Here is a 14,388-nt window from a genome sequence, read left to right as displayed (position 1 = left end):
GCTTCAAGACAGTCCCAACCAGGAGTATCTCAAACAGCTGAAGCCCAGGTTAACATAAGATCCATGCTACTCCATGTAGAAACAGGTGGTACAGAACCTGGGTTCATCTTCTCTGCTCCAGAAAAGGGAAGCCCAGGAAGGCTACAAATGACTGTGCATAAAAGATTGCACTGTGCAGCACACCAAAGCAAAGCTGAAGGCTTAGCAAAGCAGGAGCCACCTTTTCCTCCCACTGTCACAAAAAGATAAATCATTCTTTGTCTCCCCAGCCAACACCAACGCCTGACACTTTTGGAAAGCACCGTTTGAAGTGTTAAGCAAGCAGACTCCTTTATTGTCCTTAGCTCTAGGAAATGCAGTCCCAGTGAATACAGACTGGAGCCTGAACAACTTACTTAGTGTTTCCAACATTAGAATCTATCAGAGCTAACACCTGGCACGTGTCCTAAATCTCCGGAAGCAAACCCACCAATACAGCCCAATGAAGACATAAGCCATTTAGAGGCAACACACCACTTTTTCAGTGAGTGATTATGCCATCATCCCTAAGGGTTTTCAATTTCTGTGGAGAAGTAAAGGAATGACAACAGCCAGGATGGAACAGACCAAGAAATGCCGTTCATCACTGGTTAAAGCAACAGCAGAGTACAAAGATCGTTTTTAAACTAGCACCTGTAGTATTTTCCTGCCCATATTGTCTAATTCATGGTTATATGCCTCATGATGCGAAGTACGGAAAACCATCCTTGCTTTACAAAAATAAGCTGAAAGTGAAAGCCTGACTCCTGTAAGTTAATGATGCTGTGGTGCCTGAGTGCTATTAAAACCTATTTCACCACAAGCATTTTAGCTGGCTCTCTCTATATATTTATGCACACACACACGTATAGCAATAACGTTTCCAATTACCTACCCCCCCCCCTCCCACTTTGTACCTTCTAGGTCTGAACCCTAGACTCAGAGAATATGAATAGTGACACCTTCTTACCCATTTTTTGCAATTAAAATTTTATGTAATAATCCTAGTGCTATTAATTGTACACCAGTATAAATTGCCTAAATCCTGCTCTCCCTTACAGCTACGTCACCCAAACAAAACCCCAGTGAATCAACACAGCTCCGAGACACACTGCCTCAGCCAGCGGAGAAGTGCTTCTTTCATCTTACCTGAATTTTGAGGGATGCAGGTCTTGTGCTTGGTAAGGTCTGCACTAGGGCCAGCTCTGAAACTACTTCCAGCCTACAAAGTGGGCAGCTGTGCAAGCAAAGAGGTGCCGCACGTCTGCAGGAAGGGGAAAACATGGACTGGGGTGGGGAGGGGGGGAACTGACACTCAGCCATCTGTGCTCCCCATGATAATACCCACTTGCTCATTTTCAAGTCTTTCAGCCAAAAAAGGAGATCACAGCATACACAGATTCAGCCTCTTGCCAAATCTAACCACAAACCCAGTGAACTGCCTGACATCTGTAGAGGAAACAAATTAATTACCCAATGAGTTGATCTTTGTTTTGCTCCACAAGGGTGGGAGGAACATTAGAGACGATGACTTGCATATCCAACTGATTGACCACAGAGACCTGGAAACAAAAGAGTGAAATTCAATCGGCACTCCCATGCATAACATCCTCCCCACACAAAAAAGAACAGAATAATGACTTTCCTGCCTCCACAGACATGCCCCGATGTAGGCAGTTTTCATTTTAATCCAAATAAAAGAGCCGCTTTCCTTGCAGCCAAACCCAATGACCAGCAGACAAAGATTTTGCTAGAACTGCAATTGCAGGACTGCATCAGAGTTACAAATGTTTAAAGGAAGGACTAAGAAAGCTGTTCTTCACAGTTGAGACTTGACTTACAGAATCACAGAACTCCTATGTGCCATATTCAAAAACAATTATGAGCATTTGGTATTTTTCATGACTTGACAGGAAAAGCCAACCTTGGAAGTACGCAGCTTGCACCAACATAAATGCAAATACCTAATTAATTCAGCTAAATCTTTGTTATAGAATCACAAAGGAAATTGTCTATTTTGAAGTAATCAGTGTAATTGATTTTATTCTCCCTTTTTGTTTTTCCACTTCTCCCTCTAAGTGACACAAACCCATACATAACTCTGAGCATTTTAGAACTGCACTTTTTTTTAAAAGGAAGGGACAGGAAAAAATGCCTCTAATACACTTAGTACTCAAGGGCTTTGTTTTTTAAAAAAACCCACAACAACCAAGATTAAAAACCCCAGGATTCCACAACAGAACCGACTGACCTCAGACCAATTCTCTTGCATCAGCATTTTCTACAACAAAAGCAACATAATTCTTGTGTTGCTCAGCCCCAGGTCGGACGGTCAGTGCAGAAGGGACTTCCCACATGCAGATTCAGCAGATTTGTCAAACTCTGCTTCACATGTCCTGATCTAGTCTCCTATGCTAGTTTTATCCCAAAACAGGCTGCCTTCCAGTAAGATGACTGCATACTTTCCCCCCTCCTTTTTAAATATTTCTGCATTTTGTACTAGCATTCCATTCCCGAGCACAGCCAAACCCCCACCTCCAGGAAAGGAACAGTTAAATCCCACACTGGTGGAGAAAAGACAGCATTTCCGAACACTTGGCTCATTTTGTACTATCATTCCATTCCCGAGCACAGTCAAACCCCACCTCCAGGAAAGAAACAGTTAAATCCCACACTGGTGGGGAAAGGACAGCATTTCCTAGCACTTGGCTCATGTCCACATAGGCATGACAGCAAACATTATGCTCCAAACCTATAGTCCCTACACAGAGGAGTCTGAAGGTGAATTGGGAAAAGCAGGACAATGTAAATTTAAAAATCAAAGTTAGCTGAGAAGGGAAAGCAACCCCTGAATTTCAGAGGAGCAGCCTGAGCCTTGTAAGCACATCAGCAGACAAGCCATTACATACTTCCACATCAAACACCGATTCACCAGCTTTGAAGTTTAATTCAACTTTAAATATTTAAATGATCTTGAAATGCCATCAGATGCATGAGCAGCATGTACATATTTCTGTGTAAGAAAAACAGGATTAGAATGAACTCAAAACAAATTTTCGACTGAGATCCTTGACAGGATCTCTTAAGCCATGAACAGTTCCGTAGCATTAACCATGCTGGCCAATTCAAGCCACCTCTGCGTGCCTACTTATGGGGCACTGCATAAATGCAGCCCTTGGAACAGGCAACAATTAGTTCTCCTGATGGCCAAGGGATTGCAATTCTGACTACTTGTTCATGTATAAAAACATGATCAAACACCCAGTCCTGATAAGCTACTCTACAAGAAATGTGATGACCACAAATTAAGAGAAAGTTAAGGTTTCCGTGGTAACATTAACTTGCTTGATAGCCACAATTTTAAAGGTCAATTGAATCACACTGTAAGACAAGCTGTTGGGAGAAATTGTTCCCCATTACTGTAGGAGAGATGGAAAGATGCTGGGAGCAGAGGTGGAAGGGGCAGGAAGGCAAAGGCCCTTCCCGAAGCCCCATCATGGGTCTCTGAAAGCTTTTGGGGGCACAGTCACCAGTGATAAACTGACACACCGCTCCTTAGAAAGCTCTTGCTATATCCTTGTCTACCAAGCAAACCTACAGCCAGGTTCTGTGATACCAAACAGCAGGCACCAGCCTCAAATCTGGGGCTGGAAGTCAGCATATGTAGGTGCTCCTGTCCCGAGTATCTGAAGAACAAACATGTTGCAGAGAGCTAGAAAAGCCCCAGGTTACATGCAGTAGGTACCATGACAAACTGGAAGTTTGCAGCAGAAGCAGGCAAAGCATGGACTTGTTGATAACCACTAGCCCATGAGCGATATTCACGTATGGATTGTGCTCAGTGCAAACCCAAACTTCCATGGTGGGATGGTGTCAGTTTGTAATTGTCCTGCAGCTACTCTAAGCTTTCACACCTTGCTCAAAGCCACTCAGACAACCTAAAGATAGCTCTGTACATTGATGAGACATATTTCACTTTCTAATTTTAATGTCGATACCTTCTGTCTATATTTTAATATACTATTACTGCATAAATTTCCTGAGAATGCCCTATCATTTTGGGAGGTTGAGCATGAGGACATCATACATTATGTTTATTTGCTGAATTCCTGCATAACTCAATATACTGAATATTATGGCTATCATCTGTATCATCTGACAGTGCTCCCATGGACTAGATAATGTACTTCATCCCTACGACATTATGCTAATATTAATCCAATCCATCAAGCTATATAGGCTTTCAAGAAACACAGCTTTGAAGGATTCAGTGACTGGATTAAGTCAATGTCCTTTACTCAGCACAAAAACACAAGCACAAGGCCTAAAGCTGGTGCTGGTTTTGAAACATTTCTTCCCTGAAAATGAAACATACAGTCCCAGCCCAAAATTATTCCTTGTGCCTCCCCTTTAGACATGAGCAACTAAGTTACAGCAACCTTGTCCTTCCCCAGTAAGTCAACTGACTTCCAGCCTTCAGAGGCTCTGCTCAAGGTATGTCCCTGCTCTGCAAATCAGAGCCACCAGCCATAACTCCAGCCCCAAATCTATGTACCCAAGTTAGTTCAGCCCAAGTCTGCAAGCACTGAGCTTGGCTTATTCACAGTGGAGGTTTAACGCCATGCTAAGCTTGCTTCACAGCTGTGATGCAGGAGCTGTCTGCACCTTGCTGGCAGAGAGGATACATGGGGGTGACCTGCAAATGCGTGTGCCCAACCACGCAGGTATGACTTGCTTCACAGTCAACATGCACAAAACCAGCACTTTTCTTTGCTGCCATCTGGGTCCAGAAGACCCAGAACATAATGTAGGTCTGTGTTTAATGCGACCAATTAGAATCTAAATGGAACCATTAACAATGGCTCACTGAATAAATAAAATACTGGACATCATGTCTAGTGAGCTAACAGATCCGTATCTCTGCCACAAACATAAGCATATGTTTCAGAAGCTCATAAATACATTTTGTATAAAAAAAAAAGAAAATGAAAAGAAAAAGCTTGATTTCAGTGACTTAAAACAACTAGTGCACAGTTTATGGCCTTCCTGTATGTCTGCCTGGAATGAAGCTTTATGGAGTGTTTGAATTTCCTCAGGAATTATTCCATAAAGTTAATGCTTGGCTCATACTTACAAGTACTTCAGCTTTGCTGCTCAGTCCTTTTCCATAATCGTCGGTTGCAATGACCTGAAACTTGAAATAGGATCTTCTCATATTTTTGAACAGCATAGCAGTTTTTATTAGCCCTGTGTAAGCTTCAATCACAAAACCTTCTTTACCATCCTTGATTGGAGGAATGATGAGTCTGTATTGCATGGCACTGTAATTCCCCGTGTCTTTATCATCAGCCTACATAGGAAAAAGAAAACAAGTAAATGTACATGCAAAGACTCATTAACCTTGTCCATTAAATAAAGTTGCATATTGGTCCAGAGAATTTCTTCCATCCGATGTTAAAACATTAGATCCCAGAGAGCAGATACTACTATTACTTTAAATGGTTCATTTAACTTTGCTGCATACAGTTTTGCTTTTCCAGCATTTTTTTTCTCCTGTGTTAGCACTAAACTGCTAAAGAAAAAAAAGAAAGAAAAATATAAGTGAACTTTTGCAAGTCTGCAGCAATCGGACACGGTAAGATTTTTAAGTCTAAAAAGCCTTCACTGCCAAATTCTTGTTGACAATTACATATCAAAGAACAAAAACCAAACAGTGAGGCATTCACAAACTTACACTAGAGGAACATCCTCTCTCTTCTTAAAGACATTCTGCACCCTCACTGATTGAGCACATAGGCTTCAGAAGCCATTTCATCCTTTTTTATTAAAAACAAGAGAAGAAAAAGAGGAAAAGGACTGTTCAGCCTTCCAGCAATGCTGCGCAATGACCTGCAGTACAGAGCCAGCGAGGACCTGGCACGGGACCCTGGCACTGCCTGGTGCTGCCCCACTGCAGCATCAGGATGCAGCCCTGACACCAGGGCAGCCTGAAGCTGTGGCATTCCCTCGGCCTCGGGTGGGACAACCCCAGCATTGCCCTGCTCCAGTGTCTCCAGACATGCTCCTCTGTGCAAACCATGTCCCTGCCCCACAGCCATTACCTATATTCAGAAGGGGGTGGCTTTCCATTTAGGAAGGGGCAGCGAGATGGTAGCTAATTGCTGACTGTAATGAGTTTGCCCCCTCATTAGGCTTGGGCACTGCCTCAGCATCTGGGCCACTTCAGCATCTATTAGCAGGCTTTTATCAACATACTGGCATAACTTCTTAAGTCTGTGGCTTGAGCCAATGTTGGAAAAAAATCACCCTTAACTCCAAAAAGGTTCAGGTCTCCATGTGATCCCTGTATGTCACTGTGACTTAAACCCAACCCAATAACCATGATCTAGGCAGCGTTATGGTGACGTGAGGAGTGGTCAGGGTACAACGCTACCATCTGAAAATGCATTACTGTGCATCATCATTAGGCCCTCAATAGACGGCTGCTAATCATCATTAATGCTGCCTCCTCCATCAGTGAACAAGATCTATAAGGTGGAAAGCTCCACTGATTCATCTTTTGTTTTCTGACAGTTTTCAGGGAATACCACTGAGGAGACATGGCAAGCAAGTCCGCAGCAGTGACTGAGCTGCGCACAGTCAAGAGATGTCCACACCAGATGAACAATCCAGGTCCTCAAAACTGGATTTGCCTTCCATGCTACCTGATGGAACAGACAGAACTGCACAGCATTTAGATGATACTATCTGGGCTGGCTTTGCAAACATGTTTCATGTCACACGCCACTGTGCTGCAGAGCTGCCCAAAAGATGAGCTTCCTCAGTGATGCTGGCTGCCATTCATCACAGGGACAGAGCTGTTTAAAACGCTCCTTGCATCCTTTGTAAATGTTTTGTTTTCCTCTAAGTTGATAAAGCTTTGGCTCAGCATGGAAAAGCCAAGTACATTAAAGTGCTTTTGTTTTCTAGTTCTATAGCTTTTTTCAAAGGCTTTTAAAATCAAGATCACTACCTCTTGGGTGGTCTCAAACCTCTTTATTAGTATTTTTAGGAAAGATAGGCAGGTTAAAAGCTTTCCAAAATTTACCCCTTTCTGTCAGCCAAAAGGTGAAGATATTGGTGAGCTTTTCCAGAGCACTCTTGCCCTTTGACTGGCACAGGTAATACAATCCCAACACATCATGGAGCAGCAGCAGGAGTTTGACAGAGGGATTCACAGGCCTAGGTTAAGTTTGGCTTTCCTTTTGACAAGTCAATTGCTGAAGGAACACATGAGCATGAAGGCACTCTGTATGGCACAAGGCTGTACCTAAAAACCAGGCTGATGGGAAGTGCCAAGAGTCATCTCTACCCCAGGGCTCAGCACTGAGCTCAAGTCAGCCCTTTTCAGAAAGCACCTGAACTGCACAACACGTTACCTTGGCCTCTTACTCGCACCACAGTTTGGGCTGATTTATTCCCAAATGAGGGTGTTGCAGTGGAATGACCTTGGCCAGCAGTCCCCCACCACTCTCTCACCCCCCTCCTCAACAGGACAGGGGAGAAAGTAAAAGACAAATGCTCACGGGTTGAGATAAGGACACGGAGCTTATATACCAGTTGCTGTCACAGCAAAACAGACTCAACTTGAGGAAAATGAATTTAAATCACTGCCATAGAAAATATGTTTGGATGATAAGACAAAAATTCAAACCACAGCCTGAGCTGTGCCTGGCCCAGGACAGCATCAGCCTCTCCTCGCTGAGATCCCTCAGTGCCATGGCTAAAAATCAAGTATTTCCCTTCAAGGACCTGTTCTTAACCAAACACAGAGGAAATCTTAGAGGTACAACTGAAAGATTCCAGGTCATTACTGTTCCTATTAAAATCACTCCTACTAAAAGAGACATTTAGAACCAGCATGATAACAGAAATAAAACATCCTTCAAAACATGCAAACCGTAGGTTACAGAGGCATATAAAAGCCGCTTCTCTTGGTTCTTTGGGTCAACTTTGCCAACGTGTTCCCTGCGAGCTTTAAACCCTGCATGTACTCCAGAGAGAGGTTGGGAAGCCTCTGCCTGTAGCAGCAGGGTAAAAAATTTGGTATCAGCCCTGCAGAAGACCACCTACATGGTGCTTCAGGGACAAAGAGGAAAACCTCTTTGGAAATGACTTTAGGGTGATGCAAAGTGTCTGACTTGTAAAAAATAATCACTTTTTTACCTCATAACTAACACATTGCTCTGTGTGAGCATCTGCAACCAGGCAAGTACAGACTGGACAACACGGCTCCATTTAAAGCCACGACCAACGCAGAAAAGATCAGCCTGGCAAACCTCAGTGGCTCATCCACATTGAACTCTGTGTGTTTGTAATGATGCTGGGGGGAAAAAATGTAATTCTTATAAAAGGTAGTGGAGCACTACCTGATCTGGCTGCTTTGGGCTCACCACCATAGCGAGACAGGCTTTACAGCACCCGGCCCAAGGCTCTCTGGAGGTGCCCTGCAAGATAAGCACTGCACCCTTTCAATAAAAAGCCAATTTATTAGTTAAAATGGATTTATTAGATTGGTTCAGCAGGGCCACAAGCCTATAATTTTTTTTTAAATATTAGCAAGTTCCATCTCAACAGAAAGGTAGGGCTTTGAATAGTGGTTTGTTTCAATAACAACTGAAATCAATTTCACTTTTGGTATTTCACATCTGTCAGTTTGTGCAACTAAGGACAAACAAAATTTGGATCCAAATTAAGGTACCAATATTGCAGGCACAGACAGTAAATAATGTCAGCCTTTATGAACAAACATCCCACCAGTGCTGTTGCTTATAAGTAATGGTAGGATAAGCCTCGCAGCTGAGTTTAATGTGCAAAATGCCAGTGAAAGAGGCCTTTTGAACTTTTAAGCATGCAGCACCTAAAACCCTGTGGTTCAGATGCCCAAAGCTGGCAGACAGGCTATGAGTTAATTTTCAGAAGTTCTGAGAATGTGGTAGCACTCCAGAGAAATCCTCACAGGCTATTTCCATCCCAGAAACCATCCATAGGCAGAGGAGCCAAGCCAGGTGCAAAACAGCCTGAGTAACCTGGAAAAAAATCACTAGGTTCTAACTTCAAATACTTTAACTTTGTTTCCATTCCCCTCCTTGTCACCACACTTCATACTCTGAGCGAACCTAACTGCACTCAGTGCAATGTTCAGCTTTGCAGGACCACCAGAGAGAGCTTGTGAGCTGCTGCCAGGACTGGAGCTGCTACTTTAATATCGAGTAAGGATGTTTGCTATTCTTGTAATTTGTCCTGAAGGTAAATATTTCTGACACTTCATTAGGAAGAGATATATGACATCTCAAGAGTTACGTTATGACTGTCAAAGAAGAGAAAGAGCTATACTTAATCTTAATATTACCGCAGTATATCTTCCTTTTGTTGTGTGCAAGAAATACAGATGTCTCCTAAATTCTGCCATGATTGAGTACTGATAAATATGTATGATTTCAGGACTCGCCAGGCCAGATTCAACCCTACTGTAACTGAATGGAACCGACACCTGCTGGCATTGCTGCGCACAACCTCCAGCCTGTACTCATTGTCACCCACACTGGGAGAGGTGCAACTCCCAATTGTCACTGCACAAGCATACCACTCCAGGCAGATGAAACATGGTGCTCAGAGCCCCAGTTTTGAGGGTATTTACCACAAAGTCATTTTATTTTGTAACATCGTGGGCAGCTATCTCCCCCACAGTGAAGAGCCAGCATTCTTGGTGACTATGCCACCTCTGTACAGGCCTCCAGCACACCTCCCAGGAAGCAATCAGAAATGTTTAAATTCTCCAGTGGGGCCTCTACAACCAGCTAGTATGTCCCAGTAAGTGTGTTTGTTCTGGTGTAGCTAATTAACACAAGGCTTGGGTTGTGCTCAAGTCCTTCATGCAGTGGCTGTCCCAAAGGGCCTCACAGCTAAGGATTTTGGGGGGAACAGCTCTGTAGGAGAGTAGGTTTCAATCCAGGTGCCAGGAGATGTCAAGGGGCAATTGGTGGCAAAACCACACTGATGACCCCAAGTTCAGAAGCGCTAGAGACAGGAAACAGTGTCAGAGAGCATGGTAGTGAGGAAGTATGTGGGGATAAGACAGAGGAAAATGGCAAGAGTTACAACAAACTCACTGGCTCAAACATCTGTAAATCACAAAGTAAGCCCCCCTCGAGAGCAGTACGACGGCAGATGTGGTTTCAGAGCTGAAAATATTCAATAATCTGTAAATTCCTACCAGCAAAACCGGTTTTGTTCGAAGAGCTATTTCACATGCCAGCGACTGCCTGGAAAGGGCTGAACCTGACATCTGCCTGGTGGCACTACGCTAGGAAGAAGATAAAACACCCAGCAGACCAGTGCTGATCCCTTCCCTTGCCCTGTTAGCACCCTCAGCTCACAGGGGAGGGTGGCCCCGCTCAGGAGATGGGGAAACATCTAAATGCAACAACTGCATTTAACTCTATGCAGCTAGGCTGGCTTTATCTCATGCTGAGAAAGACAAAAACTTGTCGTCTGATGATCATGCAACAGCATCAGGAGCTCCTGTTAATGAAGATTTGAATGCTTCTCCCAAATGAGCCACCAAACATGTCAGCCCACTGGCAATTTTGGACACAAAAGCAGAGCGCTGTCACCACACAGCATTGGTTTTACATGCCTTGTGAGGCAAAGGGATGTCATAACGCTGTGATTGTGGAGCTTCATATTCCCTGTGGAAATGTGCAGGTTTGAGGAATGTCAAATACTCACCTTTCCTGAGGGCTGCACAGAGCCAAGGTGTAATTAATTTATGTTTTAAGTGCATTGCTTGTTCGGCATTCTAACAGAGGTACTACAAAGCGGGAAAGAATGGACTTTCCTGATCCTCCGTGGGATGGGAGTGATCCAGCCTTGGGAGCACTCTAGGCACACCCAGCCCTTCCAACCCCTGTATAAGGTACTTTACTCCCTGTAAGAGGTACTTTACTCTCGAACATGTGTGTGGGAGTAACAGCCTTAAGAACATTAGCAACTGGGATAACATTGTATTACGTATGAAATAAAAATAATAAATCCCAAAGTCCAATAGTCTTTCTGACCACTGCTGCAGGAAGACAACAGTTCTGGATTTTACAGGAAAAAAGTTTAGCATACCAACTTATTACCTAGAGATCTGTTCTTGGAGAGAAGGTACCTGTGTGCCCAGAACAATGGCAGTGTTGTTCTTAGCAGGGGAAGCAGGTTCCCCAGATGTTATGGCAGCTCCATGTGTTTGACGGTGTGCTGCTGTCACTGCAAATAGGCCTTCAAAGATTACTTCTACCAAGTATGTTTACTGCCTACAGATTGCTCTCTGTGATTCGTAAATCCTATTTTAACTAATAAAAGATTGCAACCAGCAAAGGAGCTCATTGTTACGATGAGGGAGTTTGCTTGCGTACATGCAAAAGCAAATGTAGAGAAGGGAAAACTGTGTTACACAACAGAAAGTTGTCTCATGGTGCCGGGGCTTGAATCACACTCTACAGAACCTGCCACTAAAAAGAGTTACCTGTCATCCCAAGGGAAAAGGGAATATCAACAGAAATCTCAAGGTTTTAGGCATGAATGGAAAATAACTGGAGATTTAGAAAAATATTAATCCCAGTATTCTCTCCATATGCAACACAACTAGTCCCAGGAACGTTAAACGTTTATTCCATCAGTCTCTTTAGATCAGGATGGACCTGACAAGGTAGCCTGCTCTTGAGGATTATGGGTAAGAAAAGAGTAATTCCCCCTCCCCTGCGTGGCATTAGGGAAAAAGCCCGTAGCACACAACTGGCTTTGATTTTGCCATTCTGCCTGACAGACCATCAAGGATGACGTTCTGCCATGAAGCCTATCAGAAAGGGGCACCAAACATGGAAAAGAGCGGAGATGAAAACCTGATTGACCACATTGTCAGAATCTGGTTTCCTCCAGGATGTAGCTGCATTTCCAACTCCACCAGCTCCCATTATCTGCCGCCTTCATATGAGAGCTCCTTCCATCAAGTCCAGGCCAGACACTTCCAGAGACTTTGATTCACTGGCATTTATTTTGGCAACCTTCCTTTTGTGCAGAAAAGTACCTTTCTAAACTGAGGAGTAATTTGGGAAAGAACCTTATTACAATTTGCATCTCCGGTGTTTCCACATTTAAATGCAGCTCGAGAAACAAAGCCAGAGATGGATACTCAAAAAGAAAACGTTTAAAAAGAATATGCTAAATAATGTACCATTATAGTGAAAACTCAATTCTCACTTAGCAATTTCCCTGAAGAGTGTGATTTTGGGTTTGTTGCCACAGAGCAGACTGAAAACAGAGTGTGTGTATGTGTGTGCGTGTGTGTGTGTGTCTGTCTCTGTCAAGGTTCCAGTTCAGAGGGGAAACCCGGGAGTTAGATGAAAATACTGGTGGCAACCCCCTCATTCTAATAGAATGGAATGCAAAGCAAATCTCCAACCGCATAATCCATAAATTAGCAGTTATGAGTATTCATCTGGTTTTCATCAACATACTCACAGAAAAGGGGAGAGAACATACAGGGTTATTACAGCACTAGCCCCACTGGAACCTGCCCAACACCTGAAACCTTTTCCAGAGATGTAATCCTGGGGATCAGCCAGCCTCTTTCTGCTGTCCCACCATGACCATGGCATCAAAGGAAAACTCAAATCTGCCATCAAGCCATCCTGCAGCCATCTTCCCTTCACTGCAGCCTTTGTCCTGCCTGCCCTTTGTCATCACCCCAGAGTCCAACCACCCCACCCATGCACTGCATACCTTCGCTGGCTTCGGGGGAGAGGGAAGGACTGGAAAGGTCGCTGTGACCCACTGCCTGTAGACTTGAGATGCAGCAATTTGCCCCAGCTCTAATGTCAGGAGAAACAGTGTTTAACACAGCCCCACATCTCCTGCTCAGCTAAGAGTGATATAAACAAGGTCTGTGAGGTGCAAGGATTGAAGCCTCAGTTAAAACGTCCCACAGGAATAATAGTCGGTTTAGTTTCTTCTCAGAGACAAGCTTACTAGCTTTCAGAGGGCACAAGCTTCAAAACAATCACATTCTTATTGAATAACTCAAACAGCATATTGTTAGCAAAATACATTCAAATGAATTGATTTTTGATACAGATCTGTGGCATCTCAAGTGTGGGACACAAGGGGAAATAGCCATCCTCTTTTCAATGGTCTGTGGAGACAGGACAAATGACAATTCAAGTTGGAGCACAGAAAGTTCTGCACCAATATGTGGAAGAACTTCTTCACAGTGAGAGCACTGGAAGAGGCTGCCCAGGGTTGCTGTGGAGTCTCCTTCTCTGGAGATATTCAAGACCCATCTGGATGCCTACCTGTGCTAGGGAACATGCTTTGGCAGAGGGATGGGACTCGATGATCTCTTGAGGTCCCTTCCAACCGCTATAATTCTGTGATTCTTCTGAGCTCAAGCTGCCTTTTTATCTCCCTACAGCAACCCTCCTAAAATGTAGAGCCAGATGCCCCATTGCCCTGTTCTAAAATGACCTGAGATCCAGCAAATAGACTTCAGAGCACGGCTGCTGCTGCCAGCAGAACTGCTGCACCTTCCCAAGCTCGGGTAAGCAATCTATTGCATTTGCCTTAGTCACATGGGTAACTCTTTCAACAAGAAAAGTGTTGTTTCATTGGTCAATCTGTCTCTAAATTCGATGTGTGCATAAGATGATGTACTTGGGGCTAGTTTTTTTCCTCTCCCCGCTTGTTTTTCGGTGTGTTTGCCCAAGGCAGTTAGAGGATTTCTTACTCCCAGTGCTATGCACCAGGCAGAATGGCACAATTAGTGTTCCACACAGTATTTTTCAGGAGGGGAAGAGCTGTGCTTTGACGGAAGGGGTGAAATGTTGTCTGAGCCACAGGGTAGGGACTGGGTTCAGCGACTGAAGTTTTAAGCATACAAACGTTAAGCGGTATATTTGTGATTAATTTATCTGAAACCGATTTACATAAATTGCTATATTAAAAATTAATGGCTACAGCAAATCGCTAAACGCTGTTAAAGAGGAACTAATTGTGAAGGGGTTTTAATTTGAAAGCTGTAGATTTTGTGCAGGGCAATAAAGCTTGTCGTCTTATTTTTATATAAATGGCACTCATTAAAAACGAGTCATTCTTACATACCAACAGCTTTGCATGAAGGAGGAGAGGCAGCTTGAGAATAATTTGTTAAGTGCCAAAATGCAACAAAACTGGAGGTCTGCTGACAGCTGAGGGGAGCGTCAGCTCGACGCTGATTGCCCAGGCAGAGCCTGGGCAGCAAATTTCTCTGGGAAACCACTGGTGTGGGGCCAGGGAGAGACCTGCTGGCAC

General features: G+C 43.9%; 1 protein-coding gene across 5 annotated transcripts in view; it reads right to left on the bottom strand.

Annotated features, from left to right (window-relative positions):
• Positions 1-14,388, bottom strand: part of PCDH15 (protocadherin related 15) — a gene marked incomplete at both ends in the record, with an annotated part of 350,568 nt that overhangs the window by 39,721 nt on the left and 296,459 nt on the right. For all 5 annotated transcript variants that reach the window (XM_084265723.1, XM_084265721.1, XM_084265724.1 and 2 more), the window contains 2 exons: positions 1,492-1,580; positions 5,153-5,368. In XM_084265723.1, coding sequence (XP_084121849.1) covers positions 1,492-1,580; positions 5,153-5,368 — 305 coding nt within the window. The remainder of the gene's footprint in view (positions 1-1,491; positions 1,581-5,152; positions 5,369-14,388) is intronic.

Source organism: Gallinula chloropus (assembly GCF_964237585.1).
Source record: "Gallinula chloropus genome assembly, chromosome: 5".
NCBI classification, from domain to species: Eukaryota; Metazoa; Chordata; class Aves; order Gruiformes; family Rallidae; genus Gallinula; species Gallinula chloropus.
The sequence above is the reverse complement of the archived record's forward strand: the minus strand, read 5'-3'. Positions and strand labels throughout refer to the sequence as shown.